General features: G+C 37.7%; 2 protein-coding genes across 2 annotated transcripts in view; one reads left to right on the top strand and one right to left on the bottom strand.

Annotated features, from left to right (window-relative positions):
• Positions 1–752: 752 nt before the first annotated feature.
• Positions 753–6,245, top strand: psmg2 (proteasome (prosome, macropain) assembly chaperone 2). The gene is made up of 7 exons (XM_016234163.1): positions 753–983; positions 1,067–1,226; positions 1,318–1,376; positions 4,021–4,139; positions 4,982–5,155; positions 5,237–5,357; positions 5,506–6,245. The coding sequence occupies exons 1-7, from the start codon at positions 927–929 to the stop codon at positions 5,584–5,586; spliced, it is 771 nt and encodes a 256-aa protein (XP_016089649.1). The 5' UTR covers positions 753–926; the 3' UTR covers positions 5,587–6,245.
• A 2,019-nt stretch (positions 6,246–8,264) lies between these two features.
• The window catches only part of ptpn2b (protein tyrosine phosphatase non-receptor type 2b), a 17,459-nt gene continuing 15,348 nt past the window's right edge, over positions 8,265–10,375 (bottom strand). Inside the window, exon 10 of the mRNA XM_016234175.1 lies at positions 8,265–8,823. Coding sequence (XP_016089661.1) covers positions 8,799–8,823 — 25 coding nt within the window. The 3' untranslated portion in view covers positions 8,265–8,798. The remainder of the gene's footprint in view (positions 8,824–10,375) is intronic.

Here is a 10,375-nt window from a genome sequence, read left to right as displayed (position 1 = left end):
GATTCACAAATAAATGCCAGGCAAAGTTGTGGTTGTGACAGAAATATATATTTGTGAATATGTTTTTTATTTGCAAATCTCATTTTATTTATTTGTGAATTTAATTCATGTTTGTGAAACTTTAAGATTTATTTGTGGATCATAATCTATTTATTTGGAATTAAGCAACAATTCTATCTCCATACCACATACACATATACTCTCTCTCACACACACACACACACACACACACACACACACACACATATATATATATAATCTAATAATATATTACTTCTGTGCTGTTTTAATGATTTTTAGGGTGCCAAAGGTTCAGCATCACACTCAAAAGACGAAGCAAATGATTTGTCTTCACTAATTATGAGTCTAGCGTCATGTTGTGTGAGCTTTAGCAGTGAGTTACTAATGAAACTTATGGCTTTCTGTTGGTGTGTTTTTGGCAAGGTTATTTTAACAGAAGTACTATCACTATTGTAGCATATTGGTATTTTTTAGTCTAAGTGTACTTCAATATATTTGAACAGAAAATCACAAAGTGTTACAAAGCGTAAAGTGTACATCAATATTTAATAATAATAACGTCATGTTAATTTATTATTATGATTATCTTAAATCGTTACATTTGCTTGCGAAAGGGCTTTTTTTTTTTACACCTAACACAAATTACTTCTTGTAACGGCCACATCAAGGTCACTTGAGGTTTGATAAACATAATGCTCTCTTTAAATATGCTACCATGTTTAGCTTCTGATGAACGCAGACATCAATAATGAGTAGTTTAGATTGTTTCTGGTCAGGCATTAGGCTGCCCCGCAGTAACGCAGGTCCTTTCCCCACAGCGCAGGAAACTGAAAGTAAAAGTCTCCACGGATCCACTGCAAGTCATCTACAGTTACTTTGTAAATCCGACACAAGCCGTCTTAAAAATGTTCATCGCGTCGGGGGACGTCGCTCCCTCTTTTCAAGGCTTCACTCTGATAATGGTAAGTGAGTTAGTTGTCGGCCTCAGCATCGTGACAAGCGCATGCTGCAGTTCTCAAACACTGAGCCGCGTCTGATTGTTCAGCCTGCAGTCTCCGTCGGGAATGTGGGGCAGCTCGCCGTGGATCTCCTCATCGCAACACTGAATATGCCCCGAGTGGGGCACTTCCACACAGACTGCCTCACTGCCATGGCTGGGAACAGCCCCTACGCCGCATGTGCCCAGCTCAGCACCGGCGCGGAGGGTAACTGCTGCTTCACTGTAACTCTGAGATTAGCTGCTCTGGCAAGTAACTTCCAGTCGCTGATGCGGTGTGTGAATGTGTGTTTGTGCAGTGTACTCTCACAGGGACTTAAAGCTGGCTGTGCTGCAGATCAGGACACCCATCATTCAGGTCAGTGGTGGGCATTTATACAAGTCAACACTTGACAGAAGTATAACATTTACACGCTTAAAAATAAAGGTGCTTAAAAGGGTCCTCACAGCGAGGCCATAGAAGAGCCATTCAGTCAAAGGTTCTTTAAAGAACCATCTCGTTCTTACCTTAAAGGGGTAGTTCACCCAAAAATTAAAATGTGATGTTTATCTGCTGACCCCCGGGGCATCCAAGATGTAGCTGACTTTTTTTCTTCAGTAGAACACAAACGAAGATTTTTAACTCAAACCGTTGCAGTCTGTCAGTCATATAATGGAAGTGAATGGGAATCATGGCTTTGAGAGTCAAAAAAACATACACAAACAAAACCAAATTAAACCCTGCGGCTCGTGGCGATACATTGATGTGTAAAGACACGAAACGATCGGTCTGTGTGAGAAACTGAACAGTATTTATATCGTTTTTTACATCTGATTTACTGCAATGTCTGAACTGTCCTGAGCGCGTTCTCAACAGCCGGTGCGTGACGCGTCTTCTTCTTCTTGTTTTACGGCGGATCGCAGACTTATAAGTGCATTACCGCCACCTATCTCTCAAATGGACCATTGATTGACCATTAATTGAGATTGTAGATAGAGTGTCAATGGTCCATTTGAGAGATAGGTGTCGGTAATGCACTTATAAGTCTGCGATCCGCCGTAAAGCAAGAAGAAGACGCGTCACATGCTCAGGACAGTTCAGACATTGCAGTGCATCAGAGGTAAAAAACGATATAAATACTGTTCAGGTTCTCGCACGAGCCGCAGGGTTTAATTTGGTTTTGTTTGTTTTTTTGACTCTCAGAGCCGTGATTCCCTTTCACTTCCATTATATGACTGACAGACTGCAACGGTTTGAGTTAAAAATCTTCGTTTGTGTTCTACTGAAGAAACAAAGTCACCTACATCTTGGATGCCCCGGGGGTCAGCAGATAAACATCACATCACGGGGAAGTCGTGGCCTAATGGTTAGAGAGTCTGACTCGTAACCCAAAGGTTAGGGTTCGAGTCTCGTACCGGCAGGGATTGTAGGTGGGGGGAGTGAATGTACAGCGCTCTCTTCCACCTTCGAGTCACGACTGAGGTGCCCTTGAGCAAGGCACCGAACCCCCAACTGCTCCCCGGGCGCCGCAGCATAAATGGCTGCCCACTGCTCCGGGTGTGTGTTCACTTAGGATGGGATAAATGCAGAGCACTAATTTCAAGTATGGGTCACCATACTTGGCCACATGTCACGTCACTTTTTTTCCCCACTTCACGTCACTTTTCATTTTTGGGTGAACTATCCCTTTAAAAAAGATTCTTCTATGGCATCGTGAAGCACCTTTATATTTAAGAGTGTAGTGGTCGACCGAAATTGATTTATTTTTATCTTAGAGCAGTGTTTTCAATCCTTTAGATGCCATGAACCCCCAAATATGTTCATCCTCATGCATGGGACCCCCATCCTAAAATTTAAAAGGCAGCTATATATATTTTTTCATGTATAAAGACCCCGTTAATAATACTATGAAAAATGCATATAAGCATGTGTAAAATATTATTTGGAAATATTTAGTTTTTGGTGTTGTTTTTTTACTCACTATAGTACTTTACTGTTAGATGTGTTGTTTAAATCACATTTGTTAATTTAAATTTATTTGATCAAATTCTATTAATTATTTTAATCAATTTTAACCAATTATTTGTTTAAATGAAATTTACACATTATTTATGTGGCCCCTAGATTTATGTGGCCCCTAGGAGTCCCTGGTCCCCAGTTTGACAACCCCTGTCTCGGGTGGCTGATATAAAGGCGATTAACAGACAATTTCATTAAAAGATAGTAATTATCATGCTGCAATTAATTTTTTTTTACATAATATTTACTGAAATTAATTTTAATCTGATTTTGAAAATGAATCAATATGAAAAATACATGTACTTGATAAAAAAAATACATATACCATTTACTTAATTTGTTTAACATTTATTTCTAATAATTTATGTCGAATAATTTATTAGACAGAATGGCTTCAAATTCTATTAATTATTTTAATCAATTTTAACCAATTATTTGTTTAAATGAAATTTACACATTATTTATGTGGCCCCTAGATTTATGTGGCCCCTAGGAGTCCCTGGTCCCCAGTTTGACAACCCCTGTCTCGGGTGGCTGATATAAAGGCGATTAACAGACAATTTCATTAAAAGATAGTAATTATCATGCTGCAATTAATTTTTTTTTACATAATATTTACTGAAATTAATTTTAATCTGATTTTGAAAATGAATCAATATGAAAAATACATGTACTTGATAAAAAAAAATACATATACCATTTACTTAATTTGTTTAACATTTATTTCTAATAATTTATTTGTCGAATAATTTATTAGACAGAATGGCTAGACAAAAAATAAAAAGCTAATGCCAATTGAGAACCAGAGCTCCTGTGCATTCTCAGAAATTAAAAAAAATATAAAGTCCTGGTGCAGTCAAAATAAAAGCTGCTTCTGATGCTTATCGGTCTGCGATGATTATTAAAAAAAAATCCAAATGTCGGCCGTTATATCAGTTGCCCACTTAAACAGTTTCTTTATTTCAGTTGCACATGACTCTTTGCTATTTACTGCTCTTCTTAGACAAAGGTCAGATCATTCCGAAAGCTGATGGTTTCTTGGATCAAGAGCAGTGGGTTCCTCAGGAGTGTGCTGCTGTCCAGCAGTCACGCGTATCACAGAGACGACCAACAGCTTCATGGGTAATCAAACACTGAGGACAGAGAAGTTAGGACACTTATGTGAACTTGAAGAACTTCATATGTCCACTAAAAATCACCCAATGGTTTAAATTGACGACCAACAGCTTCATGGGTAATCAAACACTGAGGACAGAGAAGATAGAAGATGCATGTAAATTAATGCCATGTATTTATGCCACACATAAAATTGTGTAAATGCCAATCGGTAGCACATTTTTCAATCGATACATTTAATGTAAATATGTTTTAAAGCATAAAACTATTTACTAATCAAAATCAAAAAGGTTTGTGCCACTTTCGAACCTAAGTGGATGATTTGCACCGGTGGTTCCTCTGTTAGGACACTTATGTGAACTTGAAGAACTTCATATGTCCACTAAAAATCACCCAATGGTTTAAATATTTTAGTGTTACTAGCATGTTGGGGGTAATGCATTACAAGTAACACAAGTTACTTTTTTGAAGTAACTAGTAAAGTAACGCATTACTTTTACATTTACAACTAAATATCCGAGTTACTTTTTCAAATGAGTAATGCAGGTTACTTTGTTTTCCCATTTATTCACTGGCACCTCTCTTTTGGTGAAATCAGGAGTGAGGTGAAGAGGCACTTCCTTCAGCCTGAGGCTTAGTAATTTCACTTTAGGTGTAAAAAGGGCCTTTACAGTTGCCAAAAATAAAACTTTTTAAATTTTTTTTTTATAAAAAAACAAATCTACAAGCCCAGCCCAGGGGACAAAAAGTAATTTTTGTAGGGAGTAACGCAATATTCTAATGCATTACTTTTAAAAAGTAACTTTGCCCAACACGTTACTAGTATTCAAATGTTACTGTTTGCGCAGCACACCTCTGCGGTACCTGCTGACCCCGTCTCTGCAGAAGGAGGAGGCTCCGAGGGTGGAGGAGTTGGGCTGGAGGGAGATGGAGAGGATCAGTGCGTTTCCCGGGATCTCTGACTCAGAGCAGCGGCTCTACATTCCCGGAGGAGGAGTGACCAAAGCCCTTTACACAGACTGGTAAAAACCGGCATAAATCAAACAATTCTGTCAAATCTATAATTGTGAATCCGGCCAATGGAGGTTTTCTGTCTGGTCCAGCTGCACAGAGGACATCTCTATGGCAGTAATGCTGATCTTCTGCTCAGAAGGAGACAACATTCCTGACGCGTTTGCTCTCGTTAACCATCTCAACGACTGGCTCCATCTGCTGGAAAAACCTGTAAGTGTGAATAATGATTTGAAACTGCACTTTCAGAACTGGATGTCCAGAATGGCACATTACCGTAGAAGTATGTGGTCACAGAATTTTAGAAGTGAACGTTTTTCTGTCTAGACTGAACGTTGTTGTTGTTGTCGTTTTCTCTCAGACACAGGGTACGGTGCAGTGGCGGGTTCCTCCCTCGTGGAGGCTGCTGTTCGGCAGCGGTATCCCACCTCTTCTCTTTTGAAGCACGGCTTAAACCTCACGCTTGCATATGGATATGCCTGATGCAACTCTGCAGGTGTGACCGTTTTAAACATGAACCAGAGAAATCACTGATGGACTGATGGTTGAGCGGTCAAACTGCACAAAGCACTGAATACACATTTTGCTTGTAAATAAGTGAAATGGTACAGAAATAATAAGCTGTAGCATTATTTTTGCCAAATCGTGTGTCCCGTGTCATTTTTTCTTTATAATGCTAGTCATGCTGATAGTTCAGCTTTCATTTCTCTCCACCCAGCGGTGGATGGCTCTGGCTCCCTGCCATCTGAGTTTCCCAGCAGAGCAGCACTTCTTGTAATGTGACGCAGCTCTGAACCTGCTGGGACCAGTTGTGTGTGACGTTCTTGTGGGAAGAAAGTGAAAACATTTAAAGCCCCTTCTGCATAGTTTGGCCATTTTTTTTCCATTGTTGGTGCATCAAAAATTACCATGTTAGCAGTGTTAAGTCATGTCCCATCACGACTGTCTGAAATCTTGTGACACAAATGAAATATCAAGCGCTGAATCAAACAAAAACAACCAAGAAAAGTCCACATCATACACCACCTTTTGGGGTTAGTAAGATTTTAAGGGGTTTAAGCGTGTAGCTTGTTAGAATGGCAAAGGATCAGCAATCTCCACCTAAAACTGATCGGGGCATAGAGGAGAAACAATAATGTACAGTATGTGGAAAATAGTGTTTTTTTTTTTTTACTTTAAACCGCAGAAACACATTTCATTACACCAAATACACAAAATAATGTTCTTTTTAGCAGCATCATATGACCCCTTTAAAGTCTGTGAGAAATTTGATGCATTTTTCAAGGGCGCAAACAATTGTATATTGTGTGAATTTTCACACATACACACAATGGTTGCGTTCCCCTCCACTTTTAGACATGCACTAGCGAACTTCCCCAAGCACTTCCCCTCGGGGGAATCCCCACTGCCATTTTGAAGTGTGTTCCACTTCGTGAAGTGGACGAGGGAGTTTATATGGACAGACCCCCACCTCTCGATCTGGAACGAGGGAGTGAGTCTACTTCATATGCACACTTCAGGCTGCTCCATAGACCACAATGCAACACGATTATGACGTCATCGCAGATCCTCAAACAACTCTATAATATAGATTTTTTTTTTTTTAAACATTTACAATAGCCCAAGCATACCTATATACAGTACATATAGAATGTTGCATCAAACTAATTTGTAAAGGAAAAAAATGTTAATAAACCAACTCCATAGCGGATTCTAAGTGGTCAAGGGCGAAGCATGTTCCAGTTCAGCCCATTGCAAGGGTTCCGGCAGTAGTGGGCACTCCTGCAACTTTATCAATGACGTACATCTCAGTAAATGAGACGGAGGGAAGTTAGCGAGTGAAGGGCATAAAAACATGGACTGAAACGCAGCCCTAATCAATATAATTTGATAGTCCTCCTCATTCAAAACAACTTTGCCTCTAGTACCGCTTTCTATTCAATAAATAATCCTGAAAGAAATGTATTGTGGTTTCCACCAATTCCAGAAAAAAACTTTTCAACATTGATAATAATCAGAAATGTTTTTTGAGCAGCAAAGCAGCATATTAGAATGATTTCTGAAGGATCATGTGACATGATGCTGAATATTCATCTTCACATCGCAGGAATAAATTACATTTTACAATTTGTAAAACGTTTTTTTTTTTCAATCAAATAAATGTAGCCTTGGTGAGCAGAAGCGAATTTCAAAAACATTAAAAATATTTCCAACCCCAAATTTTTGAACGGTGGTACATTTCACTCCTAAACAATAAGTATTTTTTATGATAAAATCTATTCACAGTAGTATTTTACAAAATTTGTAGGTTATAGTAAAAAAAAAATTATAATAATCTGTGCATGTATTACAGTAAATGTGCTCAACTGTAATGAAAATAGCCAAAAAATGCTTAAAGCTCTCAAACATGGTCTTATTTTGTTGTGAATTATGAACTGGACATGTCTTATGAAATTGAAACGCAGCAAAGCAGCATATTAGAATGATTTCTGAAGGATCATGTGACATGATGCTGAATATTCATCTTCACATCGCAGGAATAAATTACATTTTACAATTTGTAAAACGTTTTTTTTTTTTCAATCAAATAAATGTAGCCTTGGTGAGCAGAAGCGAATTTCAAAAACATTAAAAATATTTCCAACCCCAAATTTTTGAACGGTGGTACATTTCACTCCTAAACAATAAGTATTTTTTATGATAAAATCTATTCACAGTAGTATTTTACAAAATTTGTAGGTTATAGTAAAAAAAAAAATTATAATAATCTGCATGTATTACAGTAAATGTGCTCAACTGTAATGAAAATAGCCAAAAAATGCTTAAAGCTCTCAAACATGGTCTTATTTTGTTGTGAATTATGAACTGGACATGTCTTATGAAATTGAAACTGTGTAATATGATACAGTATGACTAGTTTAGTCTGCAGTGACATTTAAATGAGCCATATTTTAGCCTAGTGTGTGACTGGAAGAAGTGAATGAAACAACGCATTGTTACAGAAACTAAATGATAGCAGTTTTATTCATGGATCCTACTCTTGGATAGAGAAAAGTAAGACTCTTCAACACTCAGACACTGCTGCTTTGTTCTGTGTGTCTCAACCAAATGCAATGTCTGTTCATCGTTTTGTACAATCAAATTTTTTTTTTTTTTTTTTTTTTTACATCTCATAAGGTACACTATGTACACAATGTGAGCACTCTTCAGCATAAGACGTCATCTAACAATCTCACAAACTGGATTTGAGCATAAAGCCCTGTAGATATGATAGGAAATTTCAAGTAATTTCATATAAAAAATAGAGCATTTCATTTTGCCTCTGAAAAAAAGTCGTCTAAAAATACAATGTGTGAACAGCGTTAGAAATGCATAGACCTACTTCAGATCCTGCTGCCTTTTCCAACTAAACAAAAAGCAAAATAAAAAAGACACAAAATAGGTCCAATGAAATTAAAACCAATCCAAACCATGGCGATGCGCTGTCCTCGTGATATTACCGAGTTTCATCCACAGATATGGTGCTGGTGTGTGCTCTTGTTCGGAGTGGAGAAACCTTCTCGAAGAGTTCATGCTGTAAACGACTTCTGAAAACACAGGGGTGGATGGGAGAGCATTATGGGATGAAGATCTCTTGCTGAGGTTGCCATGGAGTTAGGAGTCACTGGTTGTTCTCGCTCTGTCAATACAATCACAAATCACAGTCAAATATGTAATGTTTCAATCACAATGCTAAAGGGCTACTTCACCCAAAACACATTCACTTGCCCTCATTTGGTTCTAAACCTGCAGGACTGACACTCTTCTATGAACACGCAGCAGAATCGCTGACGTTCCCTAATAGGGACATGGGCTGCTGAGCTCCAAAACACAAGTGGGAACTGAAGCAATTCTTGCTGGGTACCTCATGAACAACTGTGTTAAACATAACAGACAATGAAGGCATTTTTTGAGGATTAGGCCTAGGAATGAGGCTGAATATCACCAACCCCCTCGTGATTAAAAAATGCACAATGCAATTCGATTCTCAGTGTATGTCACTTCAAAACTTCAAAGCCATGCTAAAATACATCTAGTCTGACTCATCAATAGAAATAGAAAATGCAGGTTTAATATCCCAGTATTAGAGGTAACTTTTGCATTCACATTTGCATGCATTCAACTTTAAACATGTTCATTGCTAATGCATCCTGTGCAAATACATTTCTCCTGCATCTGTGCTGCACGAGTGACAGAATGTTCATTTTTTGGGTGATCCCTTTAAGTGGCACATTCAATATTTGCACAGTTTTTCTTTTAAGCTCTGCCTCTGATTGACAGTCTATTAGGAATAATAGGTAGTTAATGTCCCACCATGCAGCAGGGACATTAACGACAGATACGGACCAAGCTCTTATGATTACTGTGGCAAAATGGCATTCATTATTGGTAGATTGTTCTCTACCCCTTATTCACCCCTTTGCCTTCAGTGGTTAAAAGTGGCGTGCCCTAATGCTAGTACTTCCTGTCACTGTTTACGTTCAGAGATGAAGACTGCTATCTAGCGGTCAGGGTATAAACTCAAAAACGAAAAAAAAAAAAACTGCCATGAATCTTGTATGACTTTTTTTTTTTTTTTTTTTTTAAATATCGATATTCCGTTTTTGAGAATCGATACAGTATCGCCAAACAAAATATTGCGATACTCACGTTTATCAATATTTTCTTACACCCCTAGATGAAAGTATTGGGATAAATGTTTATAGTCCGGATATAGACTCTGGTGTTGCGGCAGCCCCGATCAATGGGTCTTTGAAAGTAATGATACGCTGCAAATAATGATCGTATATGTTGCATTATGCCAGTAGGTGGCGAACATTGACTGTTAAATGTATTTGATGTCTGAATGATTAATTCAAGAGATTTAAAACTAAACAAGTCTTCATTTACTTATTTCTAATGATTATTATTATTTAAATTAATACATATTTTAAATGGACTCGTAACATTAATAAAACATTGTCATCAGAAACTCAAGTAAATTACATATTTTGTTTGGTTGTCTGTTTTGTTTTCAGAATCGTGGGAGAATCATAGCTTAAAAATACATAGGCTAATATATCTGACATCTAACTAAAACCATTAGTTAGGGCTGTGACGGTGGCAGATTTTTATCACTGCGGTGGTAATGGACCAAACGCGGTGTTGATATATATATATATATATATATATAATTAATATAAATTTTATAT

The sequence above is a fragment of the Sinocyclocheilus grahami genome, unplaced genomic scaffold (assembly GCF_001515645.1).
Source record: "Sinocyclocheilus grahami isolate Dianchi unplaced genomic scaffold, SAMN03320097.WGS_v1.1 scaffold446.1, whole genome shotgun sequence".
Taxonomy (NCBI): domain Eukaryota; kingdom Metazoa; phylum Chordata; class Actinopteri; order Cypriniformes; family Cyprinidae; genus Sinocyclocheilus; species Sinocyclocheilus grahami.
The sequence above is the reverse complement of the archived record's forward strand: the minus strand, read 5'-3'. Positions and strand labels throughout refer to the sequence as shown.